Raw genomic sequence first — 20,667 nt, 5'->3', positions numbered from 1 at the left:
ACTGTCCCTTAAAAAATGGCTCACAGGCTTGCAGCGTTTCAAAAACAGACACAAACAGACTCTTACAAAAACAAGCGAATAAACAACTTGACTTGAAAAACTGATTGCAACAGGCAAAAAAAAATTAAAGCCAATATAAACTAAAACATGAGCTCATAAGGAGAAACAGACAGGAAATACAGGTTGTATAGTGCCACAGGGTTGGTAACAACAGAGGTAAGTGCAAAGAAAGTGTTTTATACACATATTTGCGCACACATGAAAAAATAATGATCAATTCAATCTCCATATTTATTCCATGAAATTCACAGTTAACCGAAACTGTTGCAATTCAAGATCGAAGACATTAAACTGTATAAAAGTTGTGATTCATACATAACATGCAAAAATCCCTTATTGTAAATATTATATTAAATCTATATGTAATTTGTTTTCTACTCTCATATAATCAACCATTTTATTGTTTTGAATAACGTATTTGTTCCTCTATTTGCACCCAGACATCTTGTTTTTGTGATTGAACTTTTCATGCTTTATTTCAGCACTTTTATTTTGAAGGCCAACACATCACAATTCCGGCAGTTCCTGGCTGTCTGTTGTAAACTTGGTCTTCCCATTTACTAAAACCACAGAAACAGTAACAAATCCCTGAAAAAAGCATTTTATGTCTGGTGTGGCACTAGTATTACGTTTTATTTTATTTGTTTGTTACTTATAAGGCCTAATGCTCGTGCTCCCGAATTCCCCCTCTGGTTATCATTAAAAGATTATCTTATCTCATAATGTGTATTTGTAACCCTGACCATGATAATGAACAGTGACCTGACATCATATAATGCTTTTTATGACCATTGCCTGTAAATGGATATGACACATAATACAGAAGACATATACAACCAACTCTTTATGGTAAATGACAGGTGCACAGCAGGAGGCGCTTCGCCACCGCACACGTCCCGCCCCTCACCTCTGTGTTTTACTGCTGTGTACTTCTTCCACCTAGCGCCTCAGCTTGGAACAGGTCTGTAAATTGGAGCAACCAGATTTTTCAGAGATTACAGTTTATATTAAATGTTTTATTGTTTTCACTGCCATACAGGAATTTTACCTATAATATTTTTATCTCATTATTTAGACGTTGTGGTCAAAGTTCTGACTGAGTTGCCTGAATCCAAATTTTTACTTGGTATCTAATAATTTTGACTTTGCAACCCAAATTATGACTCACAATTGCACAACTTTCCCAACAACATCATATACAGATTTAACCTTTTTAATTACAGTGTCATCATTTTAATTGAGTAATCCAAAATTCAACATTTTATCTCACTATTTTCACTTTTTCATCATATGTTTGACCTACTAATTCACGATTTTAACTTCCTATTCCCTTACTTTATTACAAAGTTATCTAAAAAAGTCAAAATATCTACCTACTATCTCATACTATTAGTAGTAGTGGAGTGGTATTATATTTCTTCCCCCTTTAATGTATATCTTATCATATCTTGTCCCTTTCCTGGTGAAAATGGGCCTCCACAATATCATAATATTACAACACCTGCATGTAACTTCATCAGTAGTATGATGCGCTGACTCCTGAGGAACATACAGGCCATTATGAATGAGAAGTAGACCCGGTCAGTTTGATAGACGTAAGACGTTGCTGGGGCGAATAACTTCAGACATTTTGAAAATTATCGACTGGAATTCAGCACATCACATTTGCCATTTACCTGCTTCCACTGCTGAATTTAACAGCAGAGTGAGAGTAAAATCAGGCGGACCTATTTAACTAGGATGCTCCTGTTGCGCAAAGATACTGCGGCAATTCCTTTATACTCTGTAAGTCGCAGTGCATGCTGGTATCGCTTCGCCGGCAGAGGAAATGCTCCTAGACCAATCACATCTGTGTTTACACCATCACCTGTCAAACATACACCCTCTGCTATATTTTCTCTCTGAAAGGTAGGGATTCCTTGTTTATTTCATTTTCGCTTTCTGTCTAATTGTGGACACCGTGGATAAAACGAGAGAGTAGGCACGGTAGCGAGAAAGCCGGTTCAAGTATAACGAGAAGCAGGCAGGGTTAGCAAGGTTAGCGCCCCCGGAGCTAGCGAGCTGGAGCTGGTTATCTGTCCGCCTGGCTTGTTTTTTAGCCGATTATCAGAAAGTCCTTGCGCCTAATCATCCCCGGCTGAGGTCGGAGCGCAGGGATGCGTGTTAGCTTAGCCAGCCGGGCAAACAATTGTTTAAAACTCTTAGCATTTGTTCCGTAGCAGGGGTTAACATAGCCTTTAAGCTAGCAGGACCAGCCATGCAGTGCATCCTCAAGCTAGCGTAGACGTTGAGCTAGAGAGAGAGAGATGCGATTAGCAGAACCGTTAGCTAGCACGGTGCACCGATGGATTAATGTCACCGTCTGTATTTCTTATCTCTGCAGAGAGCACAGATATTAAATACTGCAGCTGACGAGTTAAACCGTTTTAGCAAGCCATTCACTGTATTCCTCTCCTTTCTTTCTAAATGTATCGCTTTCTTGCATTTCAATGTAATTGTTGGCAAACTAACATTGTGGTTGCTCACAACGGCAGGCTTGCGGCGATAGTTTGTTATTTTACCCCTTTGCAAATGGTGGAGGAAGTATTGCGTGAAGTTATTAAAGCAGAAGTAGCATCACCACAATGTACAAATAATATGATTAAAGATCCTGCATTTACAGTTGTACTTAAGTGAAGTCCTTAAGCTTTAACAGCAAAATATATCTGAAAGTTTCCAAAATAAAAGCATTCAATATGTGCGGGGAATAATCCCAATCTGTTATAATTACAGTGTAATTGTATTCATTATTACTGCTGCATTCATTTGTAGGTAGGTTTTTGCTGTAGCACTGTAAGGATGCATCATATTTTATAATATTTTGTTTTTGTGTGTTCCCAAGTAAATATTGTTGTCCAGTAAATGTGGATAGGGATGTAAATGGAGTAAAAAGGAGTATTTGCCTCTGAAATGTAGTGAAATAGAAGTCTAAAGTAACTTGTCAGTTAATTTACAAGTTATCCTCCTTGTTTCCTCTAAAGTAGGTTGTTAAAATCATCTTTCACATTCCCTCTCAGCTTGATCTTCGCTGAAGCTGTGTGATGTTTTCACCAAGAGCAGTAATAAAACCCAAGACATCTCCATCGATTTTTCCTTTTTGACTGCACCGTTCCATCCGATAGAAATATTCCACATTTGTTGTATCATTTTATACACGTCTGAGACTTTAGCCTGGCGTATTTGGTGTCTTTGAAATGATTTGGATCTCCACTGGAATCTGAAAGAAAGTTGGCTCCGCAGCACGAGTTTGTAACGTTTGAAACTACCTGCTGTTAGTTATTTTTTTCTCCTGTAATCCCAGGATGAGACGTTCACTCTTGAATTTCTTGTGAGGATGAATTTGTGAAACTATAAAGGAGGGACGATGGGGCAGAGAGATGTGGAGAGGGGAGGGGAAGAGAAAGGAGGAGAGTGAATCAGATCCAGACAGTATAAGGTGCAGTGCAGTGTGGGTGTCTACAGTATTAACCCAGCCTCCGTGCTGTAGAGCTTTTTGATTTACAGTGTTCACTTTTCTCTTCTCCTGTGCACCCAGGAGCTGAAACACACACTCACACTGAAGCGCCTACGGTAGCAGCTAACTGGACGGACTCTCTGGCAATTGACCTTTTGCAGGTAAGCCTGGGCTCACTTTGCATAATACAGTTTGACTGCCTGATCGGATCTTTCGCAGCTTTAACTCAGTGGTGCTGTATCCTGCAGTATTTCCCACAAGATCTGTAAAACTTGTACTTTTGTTTTAGACATTTCTCTTTTCTTTTTAAAGGGCAGGAGCGTTTCTCACTTGGCAGCTATGATATGAATACACAGTGGGAGCACATAGTAATATTTCAGGATAAGTGATCCGAGGGAGAACATTTTACAGATCTTGCATAATAATACAAAGTTGCTGTTGTTGCTCGGCCAGAAGCGTCACACAGCGAGAGAATGGATTCACATGCCTGTTTATGACTGAGAACAACATCAAAGATATAAAGCAAAAACTGTTGGGTCAAAACAAGCAGTGCTTTTAACAACTCAGCCATCATTTTTAACATGGCTTTTATCTGAAATCTAAAAAAACAGGAAAAAAGGAAGAGATCTAAGACCAGTTTCCTCCATTGACTGTTAATTAGAGAACAATTTAACGATGTTCTCGTAAATGTCTGCTTTTTAGCATTCTAATGATTTTTATTTTATTGCTGCACCAGCAGTTGGTCGCCATAAAAAGGCAATTTTCTCTCTAGATCACTGTCTCTGTGGGCTTATGAAACATGCACAGTCAGACTTTGATGTCTTTGTATTTTATTTTATTTGAAAAACTGCTCAGGGAAGTCCCACTGTTGAATAGATCCTGTGATTTTGTATCACAAGGAATGTCAGCAGCAGTTGTTTTTAGTCTCCTCTCGGTGTGTGACTTGTGATAACCCTGTCCCTGAGGCTTTGTGGCACTGTGTGTTTGTCTGTGGCGTGTGAAGTGTTAATTGGAGCATCTCAGGTGTAACGTGCAGCACTGGTGCAGTGTAGCAATGCCACAGAGGCAGCCTCAGTCTTCTGGGAATCTAGGCGAGCGATCCTAGAGAATACACACTGTGTAATCGAGGGAGGAGAAAAGAACAAATATAAGAGATACAGGCTTTTTGATGTTTGATCACCCAGTTAGTTTTTTATTAATATAAATGTCATGCAGACACAGCCACTAATTTCCACTTCAGAAATGATTTTTTCTCCCTTTTTTCGCCGTTTTTTTTCTTCATCTTTCCCCACCTCTCTGTCTTTAGTGGAATAGCGGAATAAGTCTTGAACTATGAGCTCAGTGGCAGTGTTGACCCCGGAGAGCTTTGCGGAACATCGCAGTGGCCTCAAGGACCAGGAGATTTCAGGTAACATCCACCAGGCAACTACATACCTGTTATTACTCCTCGTGAGAAGGGGTTTCACCTCACTAGCCACTTATTAGCCCAAGAGATCAGGCCGATGTATTTGCATTTTCTCTTACTTGCCATTGTAGTGATTTCTTGCACTGTGCATGATACTTTTTCATCTCAGTACTATCCCCATCTTCCTCCCTCCATCTTTACCTTCATCCTTGCCTTATTTATCTTTGTCTCTTCGGGGCCAGGCTGTGTCCCGGAGGATGAGGCCTACATCCCCACCTACCTGGAGGCCTTCCCTCCGCTGCCGGAGAAGGGGGCACCAGGGGAGAAGGCCGGGGAGCCGGCTTCAGCATGGGGGAGCAAGATCAGGCCCATCAAAGCCTCGGTCATCACCCAGGTCAGCAGCCACATACTTAAACATGCAGAAAGACGCTGTTAACAGTCAGTTTCTACTTTGCAAAACTGTTCATTGCTCAGCTGTTTTTGCTCAGACATTTTTCTAACAGTATTAACATCAGCTGCAGTAGAGCTGGTAAAAAAGAGAACACCTGGTATGGTAAAAATAACCAAAAGAAGACACCTCCTCCTCCTCCTCCTCCTCCTCTAACCTGTAAGAGTGTGTGTGTGTGTAGGTGTTTCACGTGCCCCTTGAGGAGCGTCGCTACAAGGACAACAGCCAGTTCGGGGAAGGCGAGGAGGCCAAAGTGTGCTTGGACATCATGCAGCGGACGGGGGCCCACATCGAGCTGTCCCTGGCCAAAGACCAGGGCCTGTCCATCATGGTCACCGGCAAACTGGACTCGGTCATGAAGGCTCGCAAGGAAATCGTAGCTCGTCTGCAGACGCAGGTAATTTCACCAAAGTCCTTTGTGTTTATAGTTTAATAGGTTGGCTGGCGTGATGCAGAGTGCATGGCAAATAAAAAATGACAATAACATTGGCAATAATGCAGCAAGTTGGTTTTCCAAATATGCAAAATAAAATGGATACAATTTGTTGCTTTTGCATGAAGTTATGATTTAACTTGTAAATTGGAGTCATGAGATTATCACCAAATTTGATAGGTCTGAAAAGAGAGATCTTAATCTCAAGCTACTTACTGTTTAAATAAATGTTGAAAGTGGAAACAGACAACTTATCCAAGTGGTATTATTGTTGGCACCACTGTCACAAACTGGATCTCTTCTGTTTGCCTCCTTAAACAACACATGCAAAAACACGAGTTTATGAATTCATTTAGTTTTTAATGAAGAACATGAAAGCACATAGACGTGGTGCCTGGTGAGAATTATGTGATAATATAGTTGTGCTGGTGTAGAAACAATTTGTATTTTTAGGGATTACTCCTTTATTTTGGAGTTTGACCAACTCTATAAGTGCAAAAAGCGAGTTTCACAAGCAGTTCTTGTCCTGAAGGTGAATCCATTGAAAAATACCAGTGGGTAGCAGATGTTTTTTTGAGGAAGAACAAATACTCACATCACCACTTAAAGCGATGAACGAGACCAGAGAAGTGTTAACGTGACTGTCTGTTACGTTTACTGGTATTTGCTGTTTATTTTAGCGGATCCAAAGATACACAGGAAGAGTTTCAGCTGCAACTTTAAAAACTTTCTGTGCAGGCCGGCCGGTTTAGGACACAAAGTAGAGCTGAAAAATGACCGTCAGCTCCCCGGGGGGGCGACCTTTGTGAGCTTCAGCAGCAAACATGCTGATTTCCACTTGAATTGGTACACTGAGGTCCACCTGTTTAGCTGAGCTGCAGTTATTGATACAATAGTGCAGGAAAACACTCTGTCGTCCTTGCAAGGTCGAATGCTTTTGTTGTTTTGTTTACTTACTGAAAACTATTTCAATGTTACTCTTAAGCTGCATCCAATTAAAGTCCTACTGTATTTCTATGGATATGTGTAAACCTTAACTCCTAAGAGGGATCTATATAATGCAAATGTAATCACTTCAGGGGAGATAATGTGCTCTGCGCCAATAAATTACTGCCATTTTCCACTGTTTAACAATCGAAAATATATATCTTACTTTCTCCTTCAAACTTTCTCCCGCTCCACCAGGCCTCAGCAACGGTCGCCATCCCCAAGGAGCACCATCGTTTTGTCATTGGTAAGAACGGCGAGAAGCTGCAGGAGCTGGAACTGAAGACCGCCACCAAGATCGCTATTCCACGTCCCGACGACCCCAGCGCCAACATCCGCATCACCGGCACCAAGGAAGGCATCGAGAAGGCTCGCCACGAGATACTTCTGATCTCTGCTGAACAGGTTGGCCATGGACTTAATTTGTGTGGCAGTTTATTGCCTCACTAATCAGTCGAGCCATCTTCAACATCTTGTAAAACCACTGTTCACATATTCTGTTGTTTGCCGACTCCCCCTCCTCACCCACCCACCAGGACAAGCGAGCCGTGGAGCGTCTCTCCCTGGAGAAGGCCTTCCACCCCTTTATCGCCGGCGCCCACAACCGCCTGGTGCAGGAGCTGAGCCAGGAGACAGGCGCTCGCATCAGCATCCCACCGCCGAGCCTGCCCAAGGACGAGATCGTCATCACTGGGGAGAAGGAGGCCGTCGCTTTGGCGCTGAACCGCATCCGAGCCATCTACGACGACAAGGTGCGTTTGTTGAGGGTCTCATGTAAACTCGTTACCTTAACTAACCTACCAGTGTTCCTGACTGAGTTTAGAATTGATTTGTAATGTTTAATTGAGTCATTTTTGAAAGCGATGAATGGTTTAGCAACAGCTAAAGTAGCCGTATCATATTTAATCTAACTGCAGTCTAATGGAGTGTCCTGGAGGACTAATGGTAAAGGCACATATCGTATAACTGCAGCGTTCACTGTTCGATTCCTGTCGGGGACTTTTGTTTCACCTCTCTCTCACCTTTTGTTTGCTGTCTCTATTCTCTACTGTCAAAAAAATCCCAAACAAAAATGAACAAGTTGATTTATCAATTGCAGTGAAGGCCCTTAAACTTGTACTACCCGTACAACTTACTAAATGACCTTTAACTGTTGCAGTCATTTTTGCTATCCTTCTTTCTGTTCCTTTTCTACATAATTGTGTCAATAAGTGTGGTCTCTCAATAGCTATTTCATTTGAATCAGTTTTTGTCTTTTTAATCAACATTTTAAAGCGATTTTAGATCTTAAAGGCCTTCACAATCTACTTTTTAGGTGATTTGCAGAGATATTTAGTGTCCCCTTAAACCCTATTCACACAGGACTAGTATCACCTGGGGACTTACAGTAATTTGAAATAATTGTGAAGGACGATTTTAATCAAATCTGCCTTGTCTGTAATTTGTAAAGTAAAAAATCCACCGGATATTACCTACCATGTTTCGCCAAACACAGAGGTCATGTGCTAATGTTAGTCATGTGGGAATCAGCATGTTGCCTACTTGGGGTTCTAGTTTATCTCACATCTGTTTTCTGTTGTCAGACAGGCGAAAATAAATAAATTTGATCTCGGCTCTTAATAGATTGAACAGCAGTCAACAGCTGTGTATATATAAGATTGGATCTATTGACCCAAACTTCACTCAACCTCATTGACGAGCAGATCTGAGCTATCTGAACAAACCGATAGATGGATGTAGCCAACACGATGGCAATGCTGATTGGACTAATTACCTCATGTGGCACTTCCTTGGGTGAAGTGTTGTAAACAATGCAAAGAGAATTATAGCAAGCAGCGTGTCAAAGGAAGAGCTTGTGCCAAAGAACTGTCTTTACTGTAATATTGTGTTTTTAATTGTGCAAATGGAGAAAGGCTATTTCAGGTCTGGCTATAGTCAACAGGGCAAGTGAATTCATGCCAGTCTTTTAGTCCCTGCTACCCAGAATGACTTGCTGTGAGCGAGCTGACCTCATCTGTAATAAAAGTGTTTGGCAGAGTTAGACAAACTGTGTGGTTTTGGAACAAGTAGGCTTCATTATTGTTTCCAACAGTGGTGTTTTATGTGCTGCCTTCTCTTCAGAAGTTTACAAGACTCTATATAAAAGATGAATGGATGAAACCTGGAGAGGATGTGTGTGTTTGGGAGTGTGTACCAGATGAGCGCTGGTGATAGGCAGGCCGGAGATAATGTGGAGAGAAAATTGGATTTCACTGGTGGACAACAGGATGAGAATGCTAATGTAATTTAGTGCGTATGTATGAGAGGTGAAAACAGATACATTCTCTCCTTTTGTCTTCCCGCCGCTCAGTCCTCCTTTTCTTTACTCATGCCATCTTTTTTCCTACCTTCTTCCTGTCTTCATTCCTCTTTCTGTCATCTGGTGCGTTTCGATCCATCCCTCACCGTGCTCCTCAATCTCCCCCATTTCCTCCTGCCGCCCTTCCTCTAACTGCTGTCGTCTTTCCCACGCCGCTTGTTTATCATGTCTTATCTTCTCCCCGCAGAAGAGGAAGACCACCACCATCTCCGTGGAGGTGAAGAAGTCTCAGCATAAGTACATCATTGGTCCGAAGGGCAACACCCTGCAGGAGATCCTGGAGGCCACGGGGGTCTCGGTGGAGATGCCCCCTCTGGACTCCAGCTCAGAGACCATCATCCTCAGGGGGGAGCCCGACAAGCTGGGACCGGCGCTCACGCAGGTGTACGCAAAGGTGAGGAGGAGGAGGAGTGGGGAGGAATGATGGTGAGAGTCACAGTCGAGACAAATTATCTCTTTTTATTGGTGTACCGGTCTGAGAGAGGGGGATTTCAGAGGGGTGGTGAATTTAAATTAGATTTGAACTTGTGAGCCTTTTGTCCCCGCGCAGGCGAAGAGTGTGATGGTGGTGGAGGTGACAGCTCCAGCCTGGCTGCATCGCTTCATCATCGGCAAGAAAGGACAGAACATTGGGCGGATCACACAGCAGCTACCACGGGTAAGAGGAGAGATGATCAGAGGTAGAAACCACAGATAAAACACAAATTCTTCCATTTCTTCTTCTTCTTCTTGTTGCAATATGACAGAATACTTTGAGTAGGATAAAGGTTGTACTGCAGTGGCAGCGTGTGGGACCAATAAAACAGAGAGTATCAAACCTGTAGGAGGTGATGAAGGAGGGAAAACTGACAAGCGACAGCAGCGTGGCCGAGGATACCTGTAATACTTAGATGGGTTTGTCTTTATGTGGGTGAAGGTTCATATAGAGTTTACAGACGGTGAGGAGCGCATCAGCCTGGAGGGGCCAACAGAGGAGGTGGAGCAGGCTCAGGCCCAGATACAAGAGATCATCAAAGACCTGGTGAGTACTTATACACACACAGCTAATTCAAAAAACATCTGAGCAATACATAAAAAGAATCTTACCTCCAGGAGAAATTTCAAGATGTTTGAAATTGATTGAAATTTGAGATGTTTTGATATGTTTCAAGCCAAAATGCCAGACACACCAGATGGCTGCAGCTGTTCAAACATGAGGATTTACTGCTTTTCTGTGTTTTATATCATTGTATACTTAATATCTTAACGAAAAAGTCCTTTTGAAGATGTCATCTAGGGCCTTTTTTTAACGATTTTCTGACATTTTATAGACTAAATGAAGCAAATGATAAAGAAAATAATTTACAGATAAATCGATAGGCATTAGCTGCAGCCTACATAGGATATTTATTTCAATTACAGGGTTGATGTTAATTACTTGCGTTGAAAATGCTCATGCCACAGTCAAATGCTCCATTAAAGTAAAGACTCGTGTAAAGCTGAGGGACTTTGACTTTCCTCAGTACAAATTCAGTCACAACCCCTAAATCTGCCCCTCTGTTTGCAGCTTGTGAGGATGGACTACACTGAAGTCATCATAGACCAGCGTTTCCACCGACACCTTATCGGGAAGAACGGAGCCAACAGTGAGTATACTTCAACAGAAAGAGCTGGGACATCAACACTTTTAAAGTTAGAGATACATGACAGAGCGCTTTCTCTCAGGCTGTCAAGTCAGGCTGCTGAAAAAAACCTTGTCACACTGTGATAATGTTGTGTGGCATAATAATGTTGCATGTCTGCTGCACAGATCATATTATGACTCTGCTTTCTCTGCATGTTGAATGAAGCCTCATCACAGTCTGACAGTAGAGTCGGCTCGTTTTTTAAGTGGGTCTTGACAGGCAAATTAGACACGCGTTGAAACCTGAAGACATTTAAATTAGCGGTAATAAAGTCTTAAGGGCTTGAAAGGTGGCTGTTCGTAATTTCAGCCATCGTGCCTCGATTCATGAGTTACCATTAACTGTGGTTGCAACCAGTTTTCACAGTTTAAAGCGGAGAAATTGATTATGATCGAGGAGTGCTGCGGAAAGTTTATGTGAACTGTTTGACATTTTGTTCAACCCAAAAACCATGAAAGACGAACCTACATGCTATTTACAGCCATCTATGAAGCCTACAGGGGGTTAGTGTTTTGAGCCGGGTCCTTAAAAAGTCTTAAAATGTCTTAAATTTGGTTAAAAATGTTTTCAAAAGGTTTAACTATAAGTGTCTGATACCTGTAGACACACTGTCAAAGATTTAGGTGAAAAATGGTGACATGGAATTAAAACCATCAACTTCACTGTCCCCTCCCTGCTTTTCTTCACCGTCACTACAGTCAATCGGATCAAGGAGCAGTACAAAGTGTCGGTGCGGATCCCCCAGGACTCTGAGCGGAGCGGCCTGGTCCGGATTGAGGGAGACCCTAAAGGAGTCCAGCTGGCACGCAGAGAGCTCATCGAGATGGTCCAGAGAATGGTGAGAAGGAGGTCAAAGTTTAGCTTGGTTCATTCACTCATTCTCGTGGTCACCAAACGTACACGCACACACTCACACTTTTCCCGTTTACAGGAAAACGAGCGCACCAAAGACCTGATCGTGGAGCAGAAGTTCCATCGGACAATCATCGGCCAGAAGGGAGAAAAGATCAAAGAAGTTCGAGACAAGTTCCCTGAGGTGAACGTTCTCCTCGACCCTTACTGCACTTTATCTCGCCTGTTCATCATTGTGAATTTGTTTTGATCCATTTTTAATTTAATTCAGCAGCGTGTTATCTCATCTACTTCCAGGTCATTATCAATTTCCCCGACCCGGCACAGAAGAGTGACATCGTCCAGCTGAGAGGGCCGAAGAACGAGGTGGAGAAATGCGCCAAGTTCCTCCAGAAAATCATTGCTGACCTGGTACGACCCGACGTTGTCTCTCTCTTTATCCCGTGATCTCTCCGTGTCTCTCTACACTTGACTTCACAGCAGCTGTCTTTCTTTCGTAGATTGAGAACAGTTTCTCGCTCTCCGTACCCATCTTCAAGCAGTTTCACAAAAACATAATTGGTAAAGGCGGCGCCAACATCAAAAAGGTGAGAATCGCATAAAGATTTCAGCTGTATCGTTCTTAGATGCTGCGGCCAGAGCAAAAGTTGCAGTTTTTTAAAGGCACAAAACAACAGCTGTTGTCAATGCCACCAGATCCGCGAGGAGACCAACACTAAGATCGACCTGCCGACAGAGAATAGTAACTCCGAGATGATAGTCATCACAGGCAAGAAGAGCAACTGTGAGGCAGCCAGAGATCGAATCCTCGCCATCCAGAGAGAACTGGTGAGTGACGTCAGCCTGTTTTTGCAAAAGCTTACAGGATTTCTGAGCAGAAATAGATGCTTTTCCTTTGTATTTATCTACCTAGCCTAAAAATATTGAGACATTTAGCAGCAAAATGCTAAAAGAAATCTGTTTTATATTCATACTTTTTGCATCTGATTTACTAGATGGTGGTATCCATTTGATATTAGATGGATGTATGATTTTTAACTAGAAAAATGTTGGCAAACTACTTGAGTTATGAGCTTTGTCTTTGCACTCTTCTGAAACTTCTGCCATGTGATGACAACTAAGCAAACTCACTGCTGAGAAGTGACCATATAATGTGTTGTAAAACTGTAGAAAGGGGAGCCAAACATTGACAGCAATCCAATTTAACCACCAAATTTAAATTCTTAGATTAATTCAAGTGGAGTTGAAGTTTAAGGTCTGAATATTTGTTGTAATATTCCTTTATATATCAAGAAGAGACGAGGCAGAGGACAAAATGCCACAAAAATGGCTGTCTCTCATTATCTCCCTTTTTCTCTCGTCGTCCCTCCAGGCCAACATTAAGGAGGCAGAGGTCACCATCCCCGCCAAGCTGCACAACTCTCTGATCGGCTCTAAGGGCTGCCTCGTGCGCTCCATCATGGAGGATTGCGGTGGCGTCCACATCCATTTCCCCTCAGAGGGCTCCGGCTCAGACAAGGTCACCATCAGAGGGCCCGCTGGCGAGGTGGAGAAGGCCAAGAAACAGCTGCTGCAGCTGGCTGAGGAGAAGGTGGGTGGGAGCGGAGGAAGAAACGTTTGCAGAGAATGAATGAACAGAAGAGGTGACGGAGAAGTGAGTGTCTGACATCCATTTCCTGTCCTCTGTCCTTTGCAGCAAGTCAACAACTTCACAGCTGAGCTCCAGGCCAAACCAGAGTATCATAAGTTCCTGATCGGCCGTGGCGGGGCCAATATTCGTCGTGTGCGGGACAGGACGGGGGCCCGCATCATCTTCCCGTCGCCGGATGACACAGAGCAGGAACTGATCACCATTGTAGGAAAGGAGGAAGCTGTTCGTCAGGCTCAGAAGGAGCTGGAAAGTCTTGTAAAAAACCTGGTAATTACTGCATCTTTCCCTAATTAATTGTTTTTTTAGTGTGTAGTTAAATCTTAAAGCTTCTCTAAATCATAAAAAAAATCCCCTTTCTCTACTTAAATACCCTCCACTCAACACATTCCTGTTGTCCTCACTCTCCAGGACGATGTGGTGGAGGACAGCATGGTCGTAGACGTTCGCCACCACCGCCACTTTGTGTGTCGGAGAGGCCAGGTGCTGCGGGAGCTGGCGGAGGAGTACGGCGGCGTAGCTGTTAGCTTCCCTCGCACAGGAGCCAACAGTCAGCGGGTCACTCTGAAGGGAGCCAAGGACTGCGTGGAGGCCGCCAAGAAACGCATCCAGGAGATCATCGAGGACCTGGTGAGAGACATTCGAGAAGTTAAACGTTACAGAGTGAAATTCGTGTCATTACATATTTGTTTATGTTCTGTTTTTTGTGATTTTGATCAATGTAGCACCAAATTGTTTTTTCCTTTTTTAAGAGGAAAGACCTCTGGCAAGTACACAGCATATTAGGGTCATTGTGGGTAAAAAAAAATACTGATTTCAGAACTGTGGGCAGGGTGTAATATTGGGAATAAGGAAAATTAAACTAGGAGATTAAAGTGGTAATTTAGTTTAGATATAAAATTGTAAATTTAAGAGAAAAACTTAAATAAATACATTTACAAGGAAGAAATTCAGACTTTTCTGAATTAAATTTGTAAATTTACGAGAAAAATCATTGGGTATTCTCAGAGATTAAAACTGTAAATTTCAGGAAAAAACTCAGATTTTTTAAAAGATTAAAGTTGTAAATTTACAAGAAAAAACTGACTTGCAGTAAAAGATTCACAAGGAAAAAAATCTTGGATATTCTCATTGATAAAAGTGGGAAATTCTCACCATAATATTAGCATCCAGACTTGAAAGAGGCATTGCTGTGAACTGGGCTCGGTAATCTTTATTTAATTTCTTAAAATATTTACAATGGCCCGAATATGACAGGAGACAACTGTATAGATCAACATCAGTCTTCAGGTCAAAGGAACTGAATCTAATTGCCACTAGTAGCTGCATTTTAAACATCAGGCAGGATCAAACATGTAATGCTCAGTGATTTTACATCCAGAAACGATGGAAGTAATCCTCCTGAACTCGTCGTGCTGTGTTTTCACCGTCGGTGCCGTTGTTACCCAGCTGTCTCCTCTCTTGCAGGAGTCCCAGGTGAGCGTGGAGGTGGCCATCCCTCAGCGCTACCACCGCGCCATCATGGGGCCCAAAGGCTGCCGCATCCAGCACATCACCAGGGAGAACGAGGTCCAAATCAAGTTCCCCGAGAGAGAAGACAGCGCTGCAGGTCAGAGACAAAACAAACAGGAGAAGTGCACCTGCAGCAGTGATAACATCATAACACTGTCACTTTATGGACATATTTAAAATTGTTACTATAAATCTCATAATAATCTTATAATAATTGACTCCAATGTGGCAGTCAGTGTTTACATCTGTGTTAACGTTAACAGGCCAGGAGGCTCCACCACAGGAAAACGGTGAGGTCAGCCCGGACGCGGAGTTCGTCCCCCGCAAGTGTGACATCATCACCATCTCTGGGCGTGCAGAGAAGTGTGAACTGGCTAAAGCCGCCCTGCTGGTAGGCGCCAGTTTACTTCTGTTTTTTTACTCTCTATCATCCGTTTCCTCAATAATAACCTTACTTCCTCCTTCAGGCGTTGGTGCCCATAACTGAGGACGTCGAAGTGTCTTATGAGCTTCATCGCTACATCATTGGCCAGAAGGGCAGCGGGATCAGGAAGATGATGGAGGAGTATGAGGTTAGTTTACACTCTCTGCTGCCACCTACTGGCTGAGAGACCTTTCCTACTGCATTTAATTTGTTAAATGATTAAAAAAAAAAAGTGGTTTATTGATTGTTTGATTGTGTGGTTTTGCAGGTAAACATCTGGGTGCCACAGCCAGAGAAGCAGCTGGATGTGATCAAGGTGACGGGCCTGGTAGCCAACGTGGAGCGAGCCAAGCTGGGTCTTCTAGAGAGGGTGAAGGAACTGCAGGCCGAGCAGGAGGACAGGGTAAACACAGATATATCTACTCCTAAACTGACTCAGTTGAACCTTGAGAGATATTTAAGTCTCTGGTGCCCGGTCTCCTTTTCAGGCCCTGCGCAGTTTCAAGGTAACCATGTCTGTGGATCCAAAGTTTCATCCCAAGATCATCGGCCGCAAGGGAGCCGTCATCTCTCAGATCAGGAAAGACCACGACGTCAGCATCCAGTTCCCCGACAAAGGAGACGAGCAGCAGGTGTTTGTTTTTTCTGTATTTTGGGATTATGTTTCCATAAAACCTTTTTACTTGAAATATCTATTTTGATTGTATTCTCTCCTCTATAATCAACTTTACACGTTTTCCTCAGGACCTGATCGTGATCTCGGGGTACGAGCGTAACGTGGAGGAGGCGCGTCAGGCCATCCAGCAGCTGGTGGCCGAGCTGCAGGAGATGGTGAGCCAAGATGTTCATCTGGACCCGAGGACCCACGCTCGCATCATCGGAGCCCGCGGCAAAGCCATACGCAAGCTGATGGAGGAGTTCAAGGTCGGGAGTGTAATTCCCTGTGTTTGCCTAACTGTAGGACCTGTAATTTTGCGCTATTTCAACCTCTTGTTCGTATGTTCAGGTGGATATTAGGTTCCCTCAGCCAGGCTCCGACGAGCCAGATAAAGTGACGGTGACGGGCCTTCCGGAGACTGTCGACAACGCCATCGACCACCTGCTGAACCTGGAGGAGGAATATGTGAGTTCACAAATATGGCAGTAGTCACACACAATTTCAATGATCGATAGAAACTCAGTGATGTCTCCTGGTACTAAAGCTGATGAGTTTGAGTATCTCACAGGGTGAAACTTTGTAGTGCGGGACTAAAAGAATAAGAACAATTATAAAAGCTAAATGAATTATGAACATATAAACTACAAATACACAAAAACACCTAAACAGCGGGGCAGAGCTGAAGGAGCTGACAGCTGCAGAAATATTTAATTGGATTGTTTGAAGAACAGTTTCTTTCTCCTCTCTCCATCTCTCCCAGATGCTCAGCGTTACAGAGACGGAGACCTTGGCAGCGTACATGAAGCCTCCATCTCGCTACGGAGGGGGAGGCGGAGCAGGAGGATTGGACGATGGCAACGGGGGTCCGGCTAAGGGCTTTGTGGTGCGGGACGCCCCCTGGAACGCAGCAGGGAACAAGGTTGGACATGCTGATATTTTCCCTTTGATTTATTCATGAACGTACCAGGCACAGTGGTCCAAGGTCAATATATCGATAGATCTATCTTCCTAAATCTGAATCAGTTTGAGAACAGGCGATGCAGGTGGGTTAGAGAAGAAGTTTTAAATGTTATGAGAGATGCACTTCATATTTTGTAGATTGAGTGTCTTGACTTGAATCCACGTTGCCATATTTGCTCATTTTTCAAGCAAAAATGTCAAACATTTGCTGGTTCCAGCTTCTTAAATGTGAGAATTTGCTGCTTTTCTTTGTCATTTATGATAGTTAATGAAGAGTCTTTGGGTTTTTGACTGTTGGTTGGACAAAAGAAGCAATTTGAAGACCATGCTATGGGCTCAGGGAAATTCACAATTCACAGTTTTTTGACATTTAATAGAAACTAATAAGCAGATTAATCGACAATGAAAATAATCATTAGTTGTGGTCCCTAATATTTGGTCACATTTTAGTACAAAGCCTCCCAGTTTTCTGTTCTGCTCTCTAGTTACTGCATTATACTATTCACACAAACCCAACACTTTCAAATTAAACATACAGACTTTCATTGGACAGAATCTTTTCATTTCTTGACAATGCTTTTATTTTGAAATATTTGCAGGGACGTGATGTGAAAACAATCAGTGAGTCGCACAGTTGAATCACTGTACTTTCATTGTATCTACTGCCATCTTGTGGCACTTTACGTTCCTACTAAATACATTTTGGGGGAGAGGTTAACACATACAGCCTCGATATTTTCCCCCAGCCTTTATTTGGGGCCGTCCTTAATTTGTTTGTATCAACCATGCCCTTTACCAGCTTTGTTTGAGGAAATTCAGTATTATTTCAGTGTATCAAACATTTTGTATCTGTGTGTTCCAGGCTCCTGACATGAGCAGTGCAGAGGATTTCCCCACATTCGGGACCGGCGTGGCCCTGAAGCAAACGTCCGTCTGGGGTCCCAAGAAGTTCTGAAGCTGATCATCTGGAGGAAAGAAAAAAAAAACTTCTGTAAAGTAGACGATGAGAGACAAAATCTCGAATCAAATTGCTGCTCGCCTTCCTCCCTCCTCCTCTTCTCGTTAGTGACTTCCCCTTCGTCTCCCTTTCTCTGTAAACCCCCTCGTACCGTCCTCCCACAACCAGCCACAATGAATTCTGGGAGAACGATCCCTTTCTTTTTTCCCCCTCATCTGTCTTTCTTCTTAGTACTTCCACCTCCTCCTTCTCCTTCCCACTGAGGGAGGGAAAAAACATTGAGCGCTCTCTTCATGCTGTCCCGCTCTGCCTCTCGGTTGCACCACCCCTGCCGGTCTTGCTGAAAACATTTCAAAAACTGTCCCCCATTTTTCCGCCTCTGACTGCCAGTACACCTTACTGCAGTGCATCAGAAACGTTTAAACTCTTCAAAGTCAGCTGAATGGGGTCAAAGAGCAGGGGGGAAAGCAAGACGTGTGTCCAAGTAAGCTAAATCTTGGATTTTTAAGCTAAAAAAATGAGGGGAGTTCGTAAACACTTGACATCTTTTAAGTTTTTTTTCTTGTGGTTTTTACAAGGAGGTTTTGTGTTGGCTCACCTTTTCCAGTCACTAATGTGGTGCAGCAGGTGAGGCAATGAGCTCTGTGTGTGTGTGTGTGTGTGTGCGCGTGTGTGTGTGTGTGTGTGTGTGTGTGTGTGTGTGGGTTGGGGAGAGGTTTTTTCACCCACAACTGTTTGTACATCCCCGTTTTATTTATGTCGGAGCTGGGAGCAAAAACAGCTGCTGTAATCGACTTTTCTTTTCCTGTTTGAATTTCAAAGATGTGAAAGCTCTGCGCCGATTGTTTGTAATGAAGGTCGTTTTGTCACTGTTTTATTTATTCAAAAAAAAAAAGGAGCCATTTTATTTGAAACTACTGTGATCATGCGTTTTTTTATAAAAGCACCCACTGTAGCTTGATGCTTACAACCTTCTGTTTAGGAGTGAATGCTGCTGTACGTCAGGGTTTGGGCACATGTTAACAGTTGTTATTATGTGTAAGTGTACAAAGAACTTTTCGCTATTTTTTTAAACTGTGTGGGATTTTTTTTGTTGTTGGTTTCTGGCATATTTGGAAGACTGTATGTATGTATGTATGCGTGCGCGTGTGGAAGTTAAGATGTATATTTGAATGAAGCTGAACCAAACTTTTACATCGTCTTTGTCCGTGTGTCTCTCTTCTCAGAGCTAATTTATTGCAAGGTTTTTACCCTCTCAGCTCGTCATTAAAACTTGATTTTTACTGTCTACATGCACAAAACGCTGCTTAAAATCTGCCCCCCCCCCCTTTGCGCAAAACAAGCTCAGCGTCATCAGCCGCACTTTTTATTTTATACAAGTGCTTCACGTGTATTTTGTGATATTTTGTAGCAAAAACCTGTGTTGCCCTGCGTTCCTTTATCCAGTTCTGATACTTAAAGCAACAAGTGTTACTGAACCAATTGACCCAGATTCCAGTCAGTTTAATCAAAAGCTTCCTCGTGCCGGAAGTGTTAAAAGAAAAGTCAAACAGTTTGAAAAATACACTTATTTGCTTTCTTTATGACGTTAAAAGCAGATTATCGCTTTAAAATCTGCGTGATTGGTAGAGAGCCAGGAGCTGATTAGCTTAGCTTAGCAAAAAACTGGAAAATACGCCTATGCCTCTGAGCATAACTAAAAAACAAGTCACGTCACCTGTGGTATTAGGAGAAGTTATGTGCTGGAACTATTTCTTGGTAGGCAGCTGGGCACAAGAGTCAACACTCCTCCTAAAAGCACAAGTAGTCATCTTTGCCAGGGATCGACTGATTATCAGCCTGGCCGAGATGAGATATAAAGCATTCTTCTGATTATGGAACCCTGTTTTTGTTTTTGTTTTGGTCCAATTTCCCAAAAAATAGATTAATTTAAAAATACACTACTTTGTCTCTGATGTCTGAATATAGTGGAATAAAAAAGAACAATATTTGCCTCCAAAATCTAGTGGAGTGGAAGTATAAAGTAGCATGAAATGGAAATAATCAAGTAGTAATACCGCAAAACTAAGATTTACATTTTTACTACAAATGTATATCGGCTCCAAATATTGTTTTTTCAGTCTCCTTGATGACTCGTACAGTAAAGATGTGTTAGGATATTCTTATTTGTGAGCTTTAGGAACGGGTTGTATGTTTGAACTTTAAGCTGTTTCCCAGCCTCGTACTTGACCTCAGCGCTGTGCACATAACTCTGCCATTCAGTCTCGCAGTGCTGGAAATTCAGAAAGTCAGTTGTTAAACGGTGTTCAAGTGGTGGGTTGTATTTTTAAAATGTATATTTTGGATCTCACAGATGCCTAGTGTCTGCCTAGAGTGATATGTTTGCCAGGAGCAAAACCGCCCTTTGAAGCCCACATTTCCAGTCGGCCCGGCTCTGCTTTCTCAATTCTTTGCTGGACATGCTGTATGTGAAGTCTCCTGAACAGCCTGGGGCAGCTGAAAGGTTTCTTCTCTCAGCTGCACCAGGATTGGATCTTAAATGTTTCGCCTCCGGCATACACTGCATCGGTCTGTGCAGACAACAGATATCTGCGAGATGATGAAAAGTTACAACCGGCTGCTGGAAAACGGGCACAAATTATATTTTGGCTTTTCTTCTACATTATAGGTCAAGTGTGTCAGATGTAGGGGGGATTATTAGCACAAATGGAATATAATAATCAAAATGATGATGAATAATTATTATAGTTATGTTTTTATTAGTGTATTATCACCGAGTAACATAAAGACTGCTGAGGGGCTAACG

General features: G+C 42.7%; 1 protein-coding gene across 2 annotated transcripts; it reads left to right on the top strand.

Moving 5' to 3' along the window:
- The first annotated feature begins 1,882 nt into the window (after nucleotides 1–1,882).
- hdlbpb (high density lipoprotein binding protein b) lies at nucleotides 1,883–19,149 on the top strand. Of its 2 annotated transcripts, none has more exons than XM_084343714.1 (28): nucleotides 1,883–1,968; nucleotides 3,635–3,714; nucleotides 4,860–4,961; nucleotides 5,201–5,352; nucleotides 5,588–5,803; nucleotides 7,025–7,231; nucleotides 7,363–7,578; nucleotides 9,373–9,579; nucleotides 9,736–9,843; nucleotides 10,102–10,206; nucleotides 10,732–10,810; nucleotides 11,548–11,687; nucleotides 11,781–11,885; nucleotides 11,999–12,112; nucleotides 12,202–12,288; nucleotides 12,398–12,529; nucleotides 13,074–13,292; nucleotides 13,398–13,619; nucleotides 13,761–13,979; nucleotides 14,817–14,958; nucleotides 15,125–15,252; nucleotides 15,329–15,433; nucleotides 15,554–15,688; nucleotides 15,774–15,917; nucleotides 16,030–16,209; nucleotides 16,292–16,408; nucleotides 16,704–16,862; nucleotides 17,766–19,149. In XM_084343714.1, the coding sequence occupies exons 3-28, from the start codon at nucleotides 4,886–4,888 to the stop codon at nucleotides 17,856–17,858; spliced, it is 3,807 nt and encodes a 1,268-aa protein (XP_084199840.1). In that variant the 5' UTR covers nucleotides 1,883–1,968; nucleotides 3,635–3,714; nucleotides 4,860–4,885; the 3' UTR covers nucleotides 17,859–19,149. The 2 variants fall into 2 exon arrangements, with proteins under 2 accessions (XP_084199840.1, XP_084199841.1); XM_084343715.1 differs by lacking the exon at nucleotides 1,883–1,968 and adding an exon at nucleotides 3,195–3,535.
- Nucleotides 19,150–20,667: the final 1,518 nt, after the last annotated feature.

The sequence above is a fragment of the Pagrus pagrus genome (assembly GCF_965226575.1).
Source record: "Pagrus pagrus genome assembly, chromosome: 22".
In the NCBI taxonomy this organism is placed as follows: Eukaryota; Metazoa; Chordata; class Actinopteri; order Spariformes; family Sparidae; genus Pagrus; species Pagrus pagrus.
Note: the sequence above shows the minus strand (reverse complement) of the source record. Positions and strands in the feature narration are given on the sequence as shown.